This window comes from Sylvia atricapilla, chromosome Z (genome assembly GCF_009819655.1).
Source record: "Sylvia atricapilla isolate bSylAtr1 chromosome Z, bSylAtr1.pri, whole genome shotgun sequence".
In the NCBI taxonomy this organism is placed as follows: Eukaryota; Metazoa; Chordata; class Aves; order Passeriformes; family Sylviidae; genus Sylvia; species Sylvia atricapilla.
Genome location: NC_089174.1, coordinates 71885198 through 71905136, shown reverse-complemented (window position 1 = coordinate 71905136; position 19939 = coordinate 71885198). Strand labels below are relative to the sequence as shown.

Here is a 19939-nt window from a genome sequence, read left to right as displayed (position 1 = left end):
AGCGTAACATATTTCCTCTGCTGGCAACTGGTCGTATGGCGGAGCTTCCTCAACCTGGGTCACTGGTTCTTGTTCTTCATCTGCAACACTGAAACTTTCACCTTCGGGCCAGTTTGTAATTACTTCCAAAATTTCAGGGCGATTCAATTTCCCAACTTGAGCGCGTTGTACAATGAGGGCAATCCACTTGCTCCAGGTAGCACTGGTGGCGTGGTGGGTGGAGGGAACCTTTCCTCTAAACATCCACCCTAGCACTGGTAGTTGGGGTACCAGGAGGAGTTGTGCTTCCATACCTATAACCTCTGAGGCGGCCCGAACCCCTTCATAGGCTGCTAGAATTTCCTTTTCTGTTGGAGTATAGCTGGCTTCCGACCCTCGGTAACTTCGACTCCAAAATCCCAGTGGTCGGCTTCGAGTCTCCCCAGGCACCTTCTGCCAAAGGCTCCAGGACAGACCATGGCTCCCAGCTGCAGAATACAGCACGTTCTTCACGTCCGGTCCCGTCCTGACTGGGCCAAGGGCTACCGCGTGAGCAATCTCCTGTTTAATCTGAGTAAAAGCGTGTTGCTGCTCAGGGCCCCACTGGAAAGTGTTTTTCTTGCGAGTTACCAGGTGGAGAGGGCTTACAATCTGACTATATTCTGGAATATGCATCCTCCAAAAACCTATGACACCTAGGAAAGCTTGTGTCTCCTTCTTGTTAGTTGGTGGAGACATCGCTGTGATCTTATTGATGACATCAGTGGGAATCTGACGCCATCCATCTTCCCACTTAATTCCCAGGAACTGAATTTCTCTAGCAGGTCCTTTAACTTTGCTCTTCTTGATGGCAAAACCAGCTTTCAGGAGAATCTGGATAATCTTCTCTCATTTTTCAAACACTTCAGCTGCAGTGTTCCCCCACACAATGATGTCATCGATGTATTGCAGATGTTCTGGAGCCTCACCTTCTTCCAATACAGTTTGGATCAATCCATGACAAATGGTGGGACTGTGCTTCCACCCCTGGGGCAGTCGATTCCAAGTATACTGCACACCCCTCCAGGTGAAAGCAAACTGAGGCCTGCATTCTGCAACCAGAGGAATGGAGAAAAAGGCATTGGCGATGTCAATAGTGGCATACCACCTTGCTGCCTTGGACTCCCGCTCATACTGGAGTTCCAGCATGTCCGACATGGCAGCACTCAGCGGTGGAGTCACTTCAGTCAATGCCCTGTAGTCCACAGTCAACCTCCATTCTCCATCCGACTTGCGCACAGGCCATATGGGGCTGTTAAAGGGTGAGTGGGTTTTACAGACCACCCCTTGGCTCTCCATCTGGCCTGTGCGCAAGTTGGTGGTATAGTGGTTAGCATAGCTGCCTTCCAAGCAGTTGACCCGGGTTCGATTCCCGGCCAACGCACCAAGAAATGTCCTGGTTTCGGAGTAAATTAGGGAAGAACCTCCAAAAGGAGTCCCCTAAACCAAACCTCCACCACCCCTTCCCCCCCCAGCCCTGGGTTCGGGAAGGAAAATACCTCGGAGGAAAGTGGAAAAACCGGTTTATTGACAAAAATACACTCCCCAACACCGAATAGTGGGAAAAGACGGGTTACTGTGACGATGGGGAGAGTGCTGACGCGTCTCTGTCTGGCCCAGGTCTTCTCCAACTTCTCAGGTCAGGTCAGGTCCGGAGCCGGTTCAGACCTTGGGGGGGCGGCGGGGGGGAGAAAGGAAGGAGGGAAAAAAAAACCAAACAGAAGCAGTGGGGGGGGAAGAAAAACGGCGGCAGGGGCAGCCGGAGAGCAGAGCAAAGCAAAGCGAAGCAAAGAAGGCAAAAGCAGCCGAGCCAGCTGAAGCAAGAGCTGAAACAGCCAAGCAAGGAAAAAGAGAGAAGGAACTGCAGGCTCCCGCCCAAGAGGGCGGGATTCAGCTGCGAGACATAACAACATATCCAAGATATGGGATGGATATATGGGATAGGAGGCAGCTCAACCCAGAACAATTTCTAACATCTGCAGAGTTGTGTATGAAGGAATTTCAAATACTGATTGTGCATTATTGAAAGACACAGGGTAATACAATTCTGCTTTAATTAGTAGCACTCCAGATTGCTGTTCCTTTATACAGAAAGCAGTTCCTTTATACATTTAATTTATGACTTCACTAGTAAAGAAAATCTCCTAAGATGTGAAGATAGTATTGGTAAATTTTGTGGTCATAGTTTAAAGATTTCCGTCTGTTTTGAATAAATGAGAAAGCTGTTAAAAATCTCAGGACAGTTCAGCTCAGCGGGCAAATTAGTGAACAGCTCCCTTGTAACTTTTCTTTATTATGGTCTGATGTGAATGCAGGAATTTAAGACAGGTCCCCAAAAACATTCTACTTAATTTAAATTATACAAAAATGAAGTGTTTTCACACTGAAAATAGCAGGAGAACTGTGAAGCATGTAAGCTATGATGCAGTGAATTATCCAGAGGTCCTTACTAGTGTGCTTCAATCTGTGATCCAGATGCAATATCTAATACTGAGGAGTTTTTGATTACTTGGCTCCCCAGTCCCTGTATTTCAGCAAAATGGCAAAGGGGAGCTAGAGGCACTCAGCTTTTCTGCTGACCAAGAACTGTGAAACAACTGTGTGACTCTGATTCATCTTGTGAATTATCTGTTCTTATCTAATGAAACAACTGGAAAATAATGAAAGCTGAAAAAACTAAGGAGTCCAGGCCTCTGCTTACACCATGCCTTTGCTTTCTTTCCAGAAAAAGAGAGCAGTTCTGGGTAGTTGCACCATTTCTTTTTGATTTCACTTTTTTGTATTGCATAACACTTGTTACATAGTGAGAACACAAGAAAAGCTTGTGTGCAAAATACACATTTATAAAGCTATTTCTTGAATTTTTTAAATAAAACATGTAATGTTTCAGTTGGTAACGCCTCTTTCATACATGCAAATAATTATTGCACTTTTCTTTTGCAGTATGACTTATGCTTACTGGAAGCTGCCTAGTAAAATGTGTAATTTGATATCTTCGTACTTCTAACAGTACTGATGTGAGCTGTAGAAATCCACTTTGCCAAAATAGAAATACGTAACTCATTCAAAAAATATTGTGGCCAGTATTTAAGGGATAATGTCTCAGAGCTGACTGTGTTATTCCAGTCCTGCATACCAGCACAAATACTGCAGCTATTGCAGTGTAGCTCAGTAAAAATGTTTCCGAAGCAGTCTACACCAGCTTCAGCAAGGCCTTGACCAGCGTTGGGTCTATAAAAATCCCCCTGTCCTGGTATGTGTGTCACATACTAGAGGAAGAGATTCATGTTAGGAATGACTTTGTGCAATATGCAAAGATTCTTTATGGTCTATATTAACTTTCTGTCACTAAGAAAATGTCTTATTTGTGAAGTAACTCTGAGAATTAACACTGGAGGATGAAGTGGAGGTTTTTGCACAGGCTTGAGTATCTGTCTTATATCCTTGCATTTGTTAGGATAGCCTTATGTTGGGTTACACAGCAGCTTCTCCATTCTTTATTATTTCCTTTGTCCACAGCAAACTTAACATTTTCAATACTGTATTGCTCAATATGGAGCTCAGATAAATATGGTAATGACACTCTAGGAGTCTGCAAACGTCTGTGGTAAGTTCTCAAAGATCTGTATTTTAACAGATGTAGGACAAATGTCTTTCAGTACTTCTGAAGAGTAGAAGGAAGTTGTGTTTAATGTTCCTAGTCATCAAAGATACTTGAAATAAGTGTATTTCCAGAAAGTCACATGGGAAGTGTGGAATTGCTCAATTGCTTCATAAAACTGTAGATTTTGATGAGATTTTTTTCCATTCCTTGATCCATTTAAAAACAAATTTTATGGTTTTTGAGAGGTTGGGGGTGCACTTTTCTTTGCATGCAAAGTATGTCAGTATACATACTTGATACTTCATCACCAGCCTCAGCTGCTTCCCCATTACAAGAACATTGACTTGGAAGTGAATGTTTATGGAAGTTCATTTCTGCATTTTTGTTGAAAACCAAAAATCTTTAAAAAGTCCCAAAAGGAGCAGCCTGATGTTGATTCTGGTGTTAGGTAAATAGCATTTTAAGTATATTCAAAGGAATGTATAAAGACTGCCTGTAATAATTCAGCCACCAAGACTGCTTGAAATAAATTGTGGGCTGAATTTCTTAAATATTGACTGGATTATTTTGTTACTGCTTTGAATTACAAAGATAGAGGAGCAGACTTCAACGTAATCTTTGATTTTTTTAATCTTAACATTTGGTGACTGGACCATGTAGAACATTGTTGGATGAAGAGGGATATCAAACAGCATTATACAGTGTGATGTTATATAACAAACCCTCTTGGGAGCCAGACTTGCTGCTATTCAGTACTTCTCCTGAGAATTCACCTGGTTTGTGTTCTTATCTCATGACACTTGCAACTCATGATAACTATGCAACTATGACAGAATTTTTAAAGTAGACAATACCATTTTTAATATATATTTTTAGAAATAAGTAAATTCAAATGTAAACTGTCAGTTTAAGTTCCTTCTCATAACCTGTTTAGATGTTTTGTCATCAGGCATATAAGAATCTAGTTTCCTACAATGCTGCATCCTGAGTTTGTACTCATTAAACAAGATCAGGATTTCAGATATGTCTCTTCTTTGTTTTTATACGTGAAAGCCATCATCTTCGAATTACTCCACTTCTCCACTTCCCCTAATTGCTTTAAGGCATGGATAAATGTAAACTACTTATGGGTAGGATGAATTTTATTCATCTGTGTTTTGAAATAGGTTACTGGATGGAAAAAGGAATTGTGTCAGTTTCACTAGATGTGGAATGTAACTATATATAGTAATTCAGTCTCAATCCACTGAGCTCATTTAAAACCAGAACTTACTCAGATTCATAACACTTCCAAAATATTGTGAGCAGAACAGTCTGGGTCGCTCTACTGCCTGGATTTCTAGTACTTGGTCAGTCTCCTGATGAGAGTTGCTGGATTTGATTGAATTTTAGCCACTGAGTTTTTCTAATTCTTCTAATCTCTCTTGTATGACTTTTTCTAAAGCTAGTTATGTTAAACTAAGTTGTTATAGAACATGGATGTTTTTTGTCTAAAAGCATGTAATAAGGATAAATTTCTTGGAATAAAGCAGGTCCTGAAACTATACGACATCTCTGCCCAGTCACTTTTAACACACATATGTATGTGTGTGTGCAGTGAGAGTCTTGAGATGTTTTTTCTGCTTCGTAGATTTCTAATTTTTGGATTAGTATTAAGAATGTTTTCTAATAGAGTATTATCACTGTACATATATATCATTATATATACCCACATCACTTTATTTATACACTGTGTATATATATAATGAGTGTGTGTATGTGTGTATGTATGTCTATACACACATGCTTGACAAAGCTGCATACTGAGCATGTGACAGGCATGCTCTGTGACAACGGGAGCTACAGCACATGTGGTTCCTGTTTGGCTTTGTCTTGCACATGTGACCCTACCCCAAAAGGACTAAGTGCCACTTGTCAAATCTGTGCACAGGAAATCTTTGTGCTAGCAGTGTTATTTTTTCCTTGTTCAGTGTGGTTTTTTGGGTGTAGAGTAGCTAGTTTGCTGGTTTAGATTCCAAGTAGCATGCAGAGGTATTTTATTAAAGTGGTAATGATACACAGGTAGAGTAACCCAAGACAAGGCTGAGCGCATTCATGTCTGCCATTGTAGGTATTTTTGATGACCTCTTCACCTGAAAAAAAAAAAAAGGATAGGAAAATAGTGTGCATTAATAAGTATATCTGTTATATTGATTGACAAGTGTAGCAGAGTAATTTTATTAATAATTGAAAAAACTACCTGTGCTGGATAAAAATGCATATACATTCAAAGGTGTGTTTGGCATTAGATTCTCAAAGAAGATTCAAACAAAGTTTCTAGAAGCAAAGTAATTACTACATGATCTGGAAGACAATTTTTAAAGCAGCTGTTTATGCTAGTACAGACAACAGTCATAAATAGATGAAAGTGGGAAAATTGCCTTTATTAGTGAGGTAATAATTCAGTAAACAAACCAGTAAAATTCATTAAACACTACAAAAGATCTCATAGGCACTTACACAGATGTTTTGTAATTAGTTTGCTGTAGAAAGTACTGGTAGAAAATACTGAATACTTGGAGTGCGTAAAAATGTTCCTGAGTGTGTACTTGAATTTGTTTTCTCTTATGACAATAAACACGTTAAGACACAGATGTACAAGATAGCTGATAGATGCAGAATCCTTTCATCTTGGTAGCATTTATACCTATCCACTAGTAACAGTTTGATTCACTTAATACATCTGCTGCAGATAAGGGAAACTGCCCATACAAATGCAATTCATCTAGAAGTTTTAGAAAAACACATAGCATTCATCACAGACTTTGATGCAGTCATTGAGAACTGTTGAGCAGGGTGATACACTGCTGTAGATTGTTTTTCTAAAGACTTTTAGGTACTGCTGAATTCTAAGTCCATTGAATGGAATTAAAGTGAAGTCATAAGACTGAGAAAATTTTTGTCATACTAGAACAGCAGAAGTATCAATCCAGAGGGTTATTCAGAAGCTATGCTTATGATGTTTCTTGTTTTTTTTTCAGTCCAGGATTGCTTTCTATAGTGAATCTTTGCCTTCCCCTTTCCCTCCTTCTCTTTTTTTTAATGTACTGCTCACCTCTATGCTGTGCATGTACTATTTGTTAAGTAGAGTAAATACTCAATATCATCACATTTGAATCCTCCTCTAATCCACACTCATATTTATCTTTTTAATATATCATAGAACAGTTAGGTTAAATAAGTCTGTTTTTAATCTATTTGTTTCAGCAATTGTCCTAATGTGTTCTAATATTATTCATCATAGTTGCGGTCAGTTGGGATGAAAGTGGCTGCCCACACATAAGTCTAACCCTTGTGGTTGACATTCTCATCATACTGCAGGAATGCAGTTGTCATTTGTTTCTTACACTGGTATCTATCACCATAGCATGTGGGTGTCTGAAATCATGATCTCATAGTGATGCAGGTCTTCAGGTGATGTGCCAGTCTCATGGTGGTATTGGAAACATAAGGCAAGCTTTGAGCAACATTGTGTATTGCTGACTGTGATTTATTGCTGTAGTTATGGAGATTTAATGCAAGAAGACTAATCCTGTGGTAACTGCTGAGTAACAGATATTTTCACATTCAGAAACCACTTTTTTCCTTAATGTAGGTGACTTCATGTCTAACTTAGGCTCTGCAGAATGGTTGCTCTCTAACTACAGCAGTTATTGTTAAGGTCTGTTTCCATGCTGAGTTAGAGGGATTGTTGCTATAATTATATCATGTGCACTGCACTGTTTCTGGTAGATTCCAGTTCTGTATTAAAAAGATTAAATACAGTCCAAGAGTTTTTCAACAGTACTTGCACATTTACTATGTTTAGTTCTCCATGTATTTGTCCTCTTGAGTATTCTAGTAGGGTTTTATAGGCTGTAGGGTTTGTTGACAAGGAGAGACACTTCAGAAGCAGCTAATCTACTTCTAATAGTGTTGCTTAAATAGTTTGTGTGAATCATCCTCTAGCATGCCTGTTTCTCTCTGTGGGGACTGAAATGAATCTGGGCAACTATCTGAGGTCAGACAACTGACTTTTAACTATAAAAAGCTAGGTAGGATGAATCCAGTCCTTAGTTACTGAAACAGTGGTTGTTGCCTAGGTAATCCCAGAAAACTTAAATTTATTTCCAGTTTTGCTTATTTTTCTTCTTCTTCTATTTCTGATACAGGTCCTGATGTCTTTACATGAAATGTTCCCAGCAGTGCATGCAGCAGAAATGGCTGTCCAGAGAAACCCACGTTCCTGGGATGCCTGGCAGACTTTGGGACGTGCCCAGCTTGGATTAGGAGAGATATCACTGGTAGGATAACAGAATTAATTATGTGTGAGAAGGAAGATACAGAAATACAAAGGTTGCTGGATATCCTTATGGTAACTTGAACATAGGCAAAGAATAAGATCGATATTAATTGTCTCCACTGTTCCCTCTGCTTTATTGTGTTTCACAAATGTTTCCTGTGTGGTTTTGTTGCTGGACTTGTGGAAGACCTGTCTAGCTCCAAGACTTTTGTGTCTGATACTATATTTATGTGGTGGCTTTATGCAATAGAACAATTATGCTGACATAACTGCACATACTGCATTCTGTGTGTTGTACTGCTGCAGTGCAGCTCACCATAGTTAAAGATGAGGGTAATGTGAAGTCCAAAGGTCAGATGATTATTCAGGCTCAGTTTTTATACATGCCTGCTGGTAAAATTCTGTTGTCTTGTTTTCCTTGGGTCCTGCTTATGCAGCAAACAATGTGTGCTCATTCCTGCCTTCTTCTGGCTCCCTGACCTCAAATAGTGGCTGATGTTGCTTCTTCATTTAATAAGAGAGCAAAAAGCTACTCTGCAGTAGCTGAACTGCTTTTTGTTTTCTGGAGTATAACAGTTTTTTGCTAGTTTCAGTGAAAACATAACTTTCGAATTCAGACACATTCACAGAGATCCTTTAGAAAAACAATGCATCATGACCTCCTAGATGAAAAAAGATACTGGTTGCATTTTGAATAGAAGTAGCTGTGTGCTGTTTTTGGTAGATCCAAATCCAATCCAAAGAATTCTTTTGGTAATGTTAGAGTGTTTTTGCAAAGTTACAATCTTTTGTCTGAAAATCTTCAAGAATTGAGAAAGACAGGGTTTTTTTAAATGGAGGTTAACAATTCCTGCAAAACTAATTTTTAAAATGTAGTAAGGAGCAGTGTTAAAAACCCCAAACTAATCAAAACAAATGCAAACAATGTGAATCACCTAGGATCATAGAGTGATTTGGATAGGATGGAACCTTAAAGATCATCTAATTCCAATCCTGTTGTGCCACAGGCAGGGACACCTTCCACTACACCAGGTTGCGCAAAGCCCCATCCAGCCTGGCCTTGAACATTCCCAGAGATGGGCCATCCATAGCCTCTCTGGTCAACCTGTTCCAGAGTCTCAGCACTTTGACAGTAAAGAATATCTTCCTAATATCTAAATTTCCCCCATTTCAGTTTGTACCCATTACTCCTTGTCCTGTCACTACAGTCCCTGATACAGAGTCCCTCTCCAGCTTCCCTGTAGTTCCCCTGCAGATTCTGGCAGGTTGCCATGAGGTCCCCACACAACCTTCTCTTCTCCAGGCTGAACAGCCCCAACTCTCAGCTCATCTTCACTGGGGAGATGCTCCAGCCCTGTTACACAAAACCTAAGACAAAAGCTGTGTGTTGCAGATGTGCAGTGTGCTCCCTTTCTTTATGCAGTACCATAATATGAAATACGTCCTTTGAATCTGTATATGAATATTTGCATTTTAACAGTGGTGACATTCTATGGCTTTTGTGGTGTAGAAGGTAAGGGTAGATGGTCTATTCTGTCTGGATCTTTTCCTTTTAGGTGTATGAAACTGCTACTCTAAATTATGCTTGAGAATTTTAAATGCAGTAGTCTCAGGAAAATTAGTTTTATTTCCTTCAAGGATCTTAAGTAACTGATGCTGTTTATTCTGTAGAAAATGCTACAGTTGCTGCAATATCAGTTATAAGTCATATACCTCTACTAGTTATATCCAGCACGTTGATTCACCAGATCCTATTAGCTTTTTCTATATATACAAATCATGAAACACTAGTGGGACTGGATATCTTGAGTACTAGTGTTCATATTATATTAATTTTGTTTTATTTTAATGTAGCACTTCAGGTGCTCTTAGGAGTGCATTGTTGAGCTTAATCAAAAAGGGATCTAACTTATGTATCTGACACTAGTCAGTGATGCAAAGCAAAGCATTTTAAGTGGGAACAATTTGCTTCAAAGCACTTCATTCATCTGAAACACTGCTCTAGGTGCTCCTGTGATTGTTAAATTGACCTTACTGTGGTGAGGCAGGAGGGTAGAGGGGTTATCACAGGTAGTTTGCCCTCTTAGTGTTTTTGATTGTCTCTGAGTAGGGAGCCTGAGGTGTGAAAGTTCCTGTCAATGTCTCCAGTGCTTTGCTTTTTGTGTTCATATGTCGTTGCCTTTTTGTTTGTAGGTTGAACTGCCTTCTGATAAATATGTTCCCACATACAGGAGGATTGGAGAGTTGTTCTAAAATGCAAATAATCTTCACTATTTGTTTTTGAGCCAAGCGATTTTTAAGAAATCATAAGAGGTTAAGACTGAAGGAGTTTTAAAATATGAAATGAGTTCATAGTTATTGAACTTGTGGAGTCTTCTTGACCAAGTGGTTTAAGTCATAATTATCCTTTTTCCAGTAGTCTTTCATTGCCATGATCTTCTGTTTTTTCCCTGTATCACATTTTTTACAAAGAAAAGTTAATAAAGCAGAAATATCAAGGCTTTTTAGCAATTTTTTTTTGAGATTTGGGAATTACTGCCCTTCTCAAAAACTGCTTCTTCTGTTTCTTTGTTTCATTTCTCCCCCACCAACATCTGTCTTCATTACCCACATCCTGCCAAATGGTCTGTTGTGAATACTTTTATTGCTTCACAATGAATGATACATTTTTTTTCTTAGGGAAAAAACCAATTCAATGTATTTTAATTCGAAGTTTCCCACATCTAAAATGCTGCTTCCAAACAAATCTAAAGTATGTTTTGAGCTGTGTAATAATAAAAGAAAGATTTGCTTGGATTTAGTTCTTGTCAAACTTATGGCAAAAAGAATGAGATAAAGTAGTCCCTTTTTATTTCACTTTTATGTAAGTTGTTTACCCTTTTCCCCCTTGAATTTACTAAATAGGGTAATTCAACATTAATACTTAAATGTGAGCAAGGAGAACTTTTTTTTATAAGGGCAGAAATTCCTTAAATTGTACAAATTGACTTGCAGAGCACACATGAATAAACCTGCAATGTGAATGTAGTAACTGTAGAAATTTAATCAGGCTTGCAGCATTTCTCTCATTTCATTGCAAATACTTAGTTTTACAAATTGCATTTCCTGTACTGCTGATGACATCTTAACTAGTTAACAATTTCACACTAATAGCTTCATTAGAAGAGTTCCTCCTGTGAGACAGGGTGAGTTCCATGCTTGATTGATCAAGGAAAAAAACAACCAAACAAGCAATATTAAAAAAAACCCCAAAACTAATCACAAAAAAATCAAGGACCAAATGAAAGCACCGAGTCTTCCACGATGGAGAAGTTCATCAGCCCCTGTGACATGGTCGTGGGCAGCCAGCTCAGGAGGCCCTGCCTGGGCAGGATCTTGGCCAAGTGACCTCAGGAGGTCCTGGCCAACCTCAGCCATTCTCTGGTTCTGTGACTTCAGCTTTACCCCATTCTGGGTCCATGTCAGATCTGGAGTACTGAGGGTCATGAAGTTGAGAGGGTAGATGTGTAAATATGCACCAGTTACGCGTGGGTTTTGTTTGATGTTTTGAAGGATGTGGTTTCCTGTATTCCTACTAAGTAGTTAGTGCTTCAGCAGTCTTTAAGTGTGACACAACATTTTGTCAAAAGAATCATGCCTTGACAGTATATATCCTCAGATCAGTCCTTTCGTTTCATCTCTCTTGAAAGACATACTTTTAGGTCTTTTAGATAATGATGGGAGTTTTGTACTCCCAAAGAGAGAAATGTCTGTGTTTTATTGGAATGCAGCTAATTAACTGATCTGAATTTGAGATATTTTTCAACATGTTACAAATGTTAGCATTTAGAAACATTAGAGTATTTCGGTAATAAAAAGGAAATTAGTGGTTGGCCTTCCACTGAAAAGTCAAAGTATTTAGGAAATGTTAAGTTAAGAGAGAAAGTACCATGTTTTTTCATTTAAAGTCGGGTTCTGCTAAATTATTTCCAACAGCTTTAAACAGTCCTTCTGAGTTGTTGAGGTAATAGCCAGTAATACAAGCGTCCCAGGGAAGGCCCTGTGTTAGTCCTGCCCTCTCCATCTACTACAGAGTAACCCTTTCCTTCTCTTTTAACCGTGTTGGAAATCATAAATGTATTTTGTAATAATAATTGTCAGTGCATGAAAAGATCTTCTAATCAGAGGTGAATTTTATTTTCCCTCAGGAAAGCTGAAGGGCAAGCAAGTCTCATAAAGTTTAAATGTCCTTTTCAGCTACATTTCTGCCAGGGTTACTCAGGTTTTGCAGGTGATTGTGGCTGATTTAGCTGGTGCCTCCTGTTGGTTACCTTTGTCAGGTGCTCAGGGCTTTGGAGGAGTGCATTTCTCAACATCGAGACTTTGTAATTGAAAGCTTTAATTAAATCAGATGTGCAGGGTAAGACAAATAGGGATGTTGAAGAAAGTTTATTTACCATTGTTTTAAAATTCTTGTAATAATTTTGGCAGTATAATTTGGTAATAAAGAAGTAAGTGTTTTCTTGGATTTTCCTGATTTGCAAGGTGAAAGTACTGATAACACTTCAGCTTTATTTTCTTAGGCTAACTATGTCAGTTTCTAGGATGGGATTGATTTTTGTGGTTGTTTCCTTGGTCATCCTGGATCATCTCCTTGCATCTGGTAGAGCACAGTGTAAGAGGTCTGTGTGGTAGAAATGGTGACTTCAGCAGAACATGCAGCAGCCTTGCAGGGCTGTGCACTGAAGTAAAGGGCAAAAGGGCAGTAAATGTGAGGAAAGAGGGCTGTGTAGAAACGAGTTGGCGCACAATGACATGTGTGAAATCTGTCACCAAAGGAAAAGAAAGCACAAGAGGAGGGATAAGGAGGATACAAACTACTTCAAAAAGAGAAAGAAGGTGTGGAAATGAGGATATCTCACACACGTCTACCAGATGGAAACGGAAACTTTTATGCATTTGTAACTTAACCAAATCCCAATAAGCATAGGGCAAAAATAGTTTTTCACATCTGGAAAATTACCATATTTCATGTACTTTCTCCAGAACATGAGAGCTTCAGAACCTTTGAATAAAATGGTTTTGTAAATGTAAGAAGTGCAAAATACTGTGTCCACCTCATTTATTAAGACACCAGAATTACTTTTGATAAAATTTCCAGAGAGTATTTTTTTATTGAAAAGCAGAAATCATCTAAACAGAAAATTACACAGAAAAGTTCAAGATGACAGTTTAAAGTTAAAAAAAAAAAAAAAGTGCCATTCAAATTATACCATAGAAACTATTGAACTAGAGTGAAAATACCTGAAAGGATGGGATTTTTCTTCTTGTTTGAAGGAGGGAAATGTCTTGAGGAGTCTTTAAATATACTAAAATGTTTTATTTCCATATTTTCTACATTACTGTGATAAATGCTTCTGTAAAAATTGTTTATTTATGTTTATGTACAAAAATAAGACTCAAATTCCAGTAAATATATTGTCATAGAATCATCGAAAGTTTTGGTTTGGAAGGCAGGGGACCTGTAAAGGTCCTCTAGTCCAGCCTCCTGCAATCAGCTGGGACATCTTCAGCTAGACCAGGTTGCTCAGAGCCCTGTCCAGCCTGGCCTTAAATGTTTCCAGGGATGGGGCATTAGTCACATCGCTGGGCAATGTTTACAATGTCTCAGTAGCTTCACTGTAAATAATATCTTTCTTACATCTAGCCTGAATCTACCCTTTACCTGTTCAAAGTCATTACCTCTTGTTCTGTCACTGCATATCCTTGTAAAAGTCCTTCTCCAGCTCTTTTGTGGGTTTTTTACAGGTACTGGGAGGCTGCTGTAAGGTGTCATGAACCCTTCTCTCTCCAGGCTGAACAGCCCCAATGCTCCCAGACTGTCCTCATAGGAGTTGTTCTCCAGCCCCTCATCCCCTTTTGTTGCCTCCTCTGGACCTGCTTTGACAGGTCCCTGCCCTTCCCATGCTGGGACCCCAGCTCTGGATGCAGAGCTCCAGGTGGGTCTCACCAGAGTAGAGCCGAGGGGCAGAATCCCCTCCCTCCCCTGCTGCCCACGGGGCTCTGGATGCAGCCCAGGACACATTTGGCTCTCTGGGCTGTCAGTGCCATGGCCGGGGCATGTCCAGCTTTTCATACATCAACACCCCCAAGGACTGTGCTGAGTGCTGTGAAAACACACAAACAAAATTTTCCGTGTTAAAGATAATTTAACACAGAAAAGGATTACTTACTTTTCATTGATAGACACCCCTTGAAATAGTTCAGAAAGTGTCTGCCAAGTGTAACATAAAGGCCTAATGCATACTCTGGTAGCAGATACAACCTCTTAAAATTCTTGCCTAGCTTTTTTGGGGGTTTCTGTACATTGACAGTTACCAAGTCCATGTGTTACAGAAATTTGTAAAAAAAAGTGCAGTCTGATCAGAATTGCCCATCACACTTGAAGACTATGCAAACCAGCAGAGACTCTACTCATGGGACAAATGAAAGAGTGTTTGACAGAATACTATTTTGTGAGACGAAGTGTAAGATACTTCCAAAAACCAGTTTTCAAATACTGTAGTCCCACAAGGAAGTATGTCTTGCAGAAGGTTTTACATTGCCCTTCCCCACAGGAGCAAGAGCAGATACATGACTGTACTGATCTGAAATCCTGTAGTTCTTATATGCAGGATCACTAAAATGACAGCTCCTCTTTAAAATGAGGCTAGTAATACCAATTTTATGTAGTGTCACTGTGTTTTCCTGTAATGTGACAGGCAGCTAGAGAAGGAGATTCACATTTCCGTTAGAGGAAGGATTAAAAGTAGCACCGTTCTTTTCTTCTGTGGTAGTAGAAATTAGTGGCTTTGGGCACTGTTCCAGTGGCAACATAAAATTTTAAATGAATGACAAGTGTGTATTTTTCAGTTTTATATTGCTGCTTTAAAAATAATCCCTCTGATCTTTTGCAGCACTAAAAAATTTACTTTAATTTTTTTATTCCTTTATAAAAATGTCAAGCACAAAACCCCTTTTCTAATAGATTTACTAAGACAATCTTTTTGTGCAGTACTGTGTGAATCATAAAAGCAGCTTTGACGCTTACCAAATGTTATTTACTGTGCATGAACATAACTATATAGACAGGTTTTAATTAGGGGACCTCTTTCATGAAAGGCTTAAAAGCAGATGGTGTTTGTTTATATTTTGTTTTCAGCAGAAATACAAAAAAGAACATTTAGTGTTTGGTTGTTGTTCATGTGTCCCTGAAAATTAAAAGCTAGCAAAGTTGAATAAAGTGACAAAGTTTTATGAGAACTAAACTTCAGTTCTTCTTCTATTTAAAGTTCAACATGCTCCTACACTTCAGAGCTGGCTGTGAACCAATAATTAATTTTTTTTTCCATCTGGAATTGAAAGCCTGCCTCTTACAACAACAGTATTATTGATAGCATAGGCAGCGTTTCTTAAATCTGATTTTATCTCTCTTCCTTCCGAGTTCCCATCATACGGAGTCCATACAATATCTGATGGCATACCTGTGCCATCAGAAGGAGGAACTATCAGTTTCTGTCAATGCAGAAGAAAAGTTATGATTTTCCAAATTAATTGGCATGCTTTAAGTATTTATAAACTACAGCAGAATATGCAAACTGTGGTTTACCATATGTCTCTAAAGTTTTAATAGTCAAGTTGCCAGAACTCTTCACAAATATCATCCCAATCCATATCATCACAGTTTTTCCATCTTAGAGGAGGGCTTCTGTACATGTCATAAAAGAGTTTGGTCACTAAGGTGACCCATTTTCACAACTGACTGTACAGTCATAAATGTGAAATACACTCATGCTTTTATGTATATTTACCTAAGTTTGAGGAGGTAGGCTCAGCCTTGACCACTGTTAATATAACCAAAAGACAGTACAGTTAAAATTCTTGGTGTAGCTTTTTTCTAATATTGTAGCAACCTCTTCTTATTTTAGATAGTCACACTTCTTTCTTTTTAATTTCACAGGTTCTCTGTTGAGGATTTGTGTTTGTCAGTGTTTTCATAGTTGAACTGAAGGAAAGGAGAAGCATCACTAACTACACTTGCTTCTACTTACTAATACTACATTGTTTATAAGATTATAGAAGTTCTTAGAGCACCTCTCAGAGTTTGGAGTTTATTTGGCTTCTTCTGCACATTTATTTATGTGTTTTTGTAATCACATACCTGTTTAAGAAACTGTTTACCATGTGGCTAGTATTAGTGTTTGGTCTGTATGTGAAATGACTGCTTTCTAATTTAAAGGCAGCAATACCAGTGATACTTCAAATTCCAATCATCCATTGTCTGTGTTTCTTTAAATCATATCTATCTGCTTTTGCCTTTACATCTGATGATGAGAGAAAAGTGGAATAGGAAACGATCCAAAAAAATTGTTTTTCCTTTTACCTTTGTAATTACAATGTTGTTTTTCATATATGAACTATTTATTTGTGCCCTTGTTGCCAGCTACCTGGTTTATTCATGCAGTTTTGTCCTTTCAGACACAATTGTTTGGGAGTGAGGCTGCTATCAAACCAAGATGAAGGATGATTGCTCCAATAAAAATAGGAGTAAAAAGCTTTTGGCTTTGCTCAAATAATACTTGTAGGTTTTTTGTTTTTGTCAATTTTTATGAGAAAGGTAGGCTTTAAAGTGTCCCATCTCTGTTTCTTCCCTGTTCTGCTTATAGGCAATCCGAAGCTTCCAGGTATCCTTGCACATCTTTCCAATGAACCCTGAAGTATGGAAAGAAGACCTTTCCTGGGCAAGAAAACTACAGGTACAGCAGAAGGCCACAAAGACTGAGTCAGCGCAAGCACTGGCAAAAGGAGAAGAGTTTGTACAGGAGTCCATCCCGGACTATGACTTTGAAAGTGATGAAATTGTGGCAGTCTGTGCTGCCATTGCAGAGAAAGAGAAAGCTCTTTCAGCAGCTAAAACGATGGTGATTGTGTCTGCTTCAGGCACAGTAGAGACTGTTACTGAGCAGGACAATTGTCCTGCAACTCCTGATGAAGCCCTTTTCATCAGGGCCCGGTAGGGCAGCCTCATGGGTGGTCATACCTATAGTTTTGAGAACTGCTGTTATTTATTGTATTTTGCTTGCTTTGTGTTTGTTCTTTTTTTTAGAATGGTAGGATGGCCTACAAAAGTTAAAGAATTGAAATTATTTTTCATTTGTTAATTGAAAAAGCAATGACCTGAGTTGTTGTTCCATCCACATTTTTCAAAAAGAAAGCCAAGAGTTGATTCTGAAAATACTAAATTCTTATGAACAAATGTAATCTTGAAATGCTTAACTGCATTCTAACAGCTGCTTTCATCTTTGTATATTTCATAATTTTACAAGTTAATTTGTACATTTTCCCAGTTATTTGGAAAGTTTTATTTAAAAATGCTATGGTTTGTCCCCAGCTGACAACTCAGCCCCACACAGCTGACTGACTCCTGGTGGAATGGGGGAGCAAATAGGAAGAGTAAAAGTGAAAGAACTCGTGGGCTGAGATGGAGACAGTGTAATAGGGAAAGCAAAAGCTGCAAATGCAAGCAAAGCAAAACAAGGGATTCACCCACTAGTTGCTGTGGGCAGGCAAGTGTTCTGCCATCCCCAGGAAAGCAGGGCTACACATATGACTTGGGAAAACACTCTGAATGTCCTGCCTTCCCCTACCTCCTTCTTTCCCCAGTTCTATGTGTTCTGGTTGGTCTCCTCCTAGCTTCTGGTACACCCCCAGTCTTCGCCCTGGTGGGATGGGATGAGGAGCAGGAAAAGGTCTTGACCCTGTGCAAGCACTGCTCAGCAATAATAGGAACAACTGTGTGTTATCAATACTTGCCAGCATAAAATCAAAACCTAGTCCTCTACATGCCACCCTGAAGAAAATTAACTTTATCCTAGCTGAAACAAGCACAAAAAGGAAAAAAAGTTATTTAAAAATTATTTCAGTTGCTATTAATTAACATGATTTTCCAGTGAAAGTGTGAACTCTTTCTTTGTTTTCGTTATTTGTTCTATGATAAAGTTTCCTATGAATCAGGAATGGATTATTTTTTGTATGTCTGTGACAGATCTGATCTTAGGCAAATCAGGTAGAAACCTTTATGTTGCTTTCCTTGGTGAGTGGGTTAAACACTTTCTGATTAGATGAAAGGAAATGCTTTACCAAACAAGGCCCGGAATGCTTAGTTACAAACTAAGCATTTAGTTAGAAACGAAATGTTTCACCAGAAGAAAGTTTGTGCTCAAACTGGCCTTTCCTTACCTTATGTACTGTGCTGCAGACATCACCAAAAGTAGAATGGTAGGAATAGGAAATAGATATGGCTGAATTGTATTGTATTGTATTTGGGGCTTTCTTTCTTAGTGAGGCTAATCTGATAAAGGGAGTCAGTTTGCTTTTCCTAATTCTTATGACCTGCCATTAAAAGTATGCTCTTAGAACCAGTTTTCCAGGACAGCACTGCTGGAGTCTCCCTTTTTATCTTTTTAGGGTTTTGGATGCAGCGGTGGGTAATGAAGCATACTCTAGGAAATTTTTTTAATGTTGACTTTTTTTCAGGGAAAGGTGGCAATTGGTTCCTCACACAGGCAGTTCAGAGAAATGAAATCAGGCTATTTCTTTGATGTGCTCTGTGGAGCATATCAGCTGTTCTTGTTTCATTGTCTTGGAGACATGGTAGAGATGATCACATCCTAACAGTACTGGAAAAAAATGGTCAGATGAGGAATTCGTGAAGAATTCAGTTTGGGAACATGTAATTTTTACTTGATTTTGATAAAATTTTGTATGATAATACATAGTTTTGTAGACAAGTGAAACTTCTGAAATCAGTTATCTTTGCACTTTTCAAGTCTGATTTCTAATTTCAAAATAACACATTTCAAAAAAAAATAATGTTGCTTGAGAAGTAAAGTGTTTTTGCAGTGGAAAATGCAATGCAGAAAAACTATCTCAAATCATACTTTTTGTTTATCTAATATCAGAATATCTTCATTTAAGAGGATACATACAGTTTTTTAAGAAGACTTAATTGCCCTGTTGTACTAAGTTTTCATTAATTTTTGCAAGATTATTTCTGAATGGTTTTTTTCAATGTGTAGATTTGTAGATCTGTGCTTGCATGAGCATACGTCCACACAGACTCACACATTTTACTATCTTCTGAATATTCAAAATAATTAGAACTACAGAGGCCTAAATATATTAAGAAATGTAAAACATCATCCTGCTATATCTTTATTTCTTCATTAAATTCAGAAATATTTTAAATGCTTACTGGATAGGCACTTGATCAAGATATGGTTTGATAGTTTAAATTATTAGAGTTGAAAGGTTTTTTAAGCTTTCTCCTATCAACTTAATACAATCTAGTCAACCATAGGAAGACTTAGCATGAGAGTGGTTTGGGCAGATCTCTTCAAACAAGAGGTTTTCTCTGGCTGGAAAAGCAGATGTGTGTGAGATGCTGTAGGGTATGTTTTCATTTTGAAGGAGCTCGGCTGTATCCACCTCTACTTTTCTTTCTTTGCACTTTGTACTTGCATCAGCGTTCTGTCTTTACTCATACAGGAAGGACTGCTGCTGTTCTCTCAGAGGCCCGTGTTATCACAGAATCTGTTTCCACTGAAATGATTCACAAAGTTCCTATTGACTTCAGCACTGCAGGGCCAGACTGCTGGAGGGGTGTACATCTGCACCATCAGGCTGTGCCGGGCTCGAGGGGTGACGGCTTCCATCCCGTGTTTTTTTGTTTTCACATTTAGTGAAAACACTAAATGTGTTTTCCTTCTGATTAGATTAGGTTATTAATTCTAGGTATTGTCAGAACCGTAGTGTTTTGTAGAGCAGTTAAGTTCCTGGGACAGCTCTTTTCAAACTGGGGAGAAGTTCAAATATTGATGATTTCAACATTGTTTTTTGTACAGCATGCCATGTTTTGCATGTGTGTAATGTTCTGGATTGGTTTGCGGTTTGAATAAAATACTGACTTCTGCTTCTTA

The 19939-nt window shown here is 38.7% G+C and overlaps 1 protein-coding gene and 1 non-coding gene across 2 annotated transcripts in view; both read left to right on the top strand.

The window, feature by feature from the left end:
- Positions 1 to 19939, top strand: part of TTC33 (tetratricopeptide repeat domain 33) — a 46742-nt gene extending 26803 nt beyond the window's left edge. Inside the window, exons 3-4 of the mRNA XM_066339029.1 lie at positions 7813 to 7944; positions 16628 to 19939. Coding sequence (XP_066195126.1) covers positions 7813 to 7944; positions 16628 to 16978 — 483 coding nt within the window. The 3' untranslated portion in view covers positions 16979 to 19939. The remainder of the gene's footprint in view (positions 1 to 7812; positions 7945 to 16627) is intronic.
- Positions 1327 to 1402, top strand: TRNAG-UCC (transfer RNA glycine (anticodon UCC)). Its single transcript has one exon. It is a non-coding gene; the product is annotated as a tRNA-Gly (tRNA).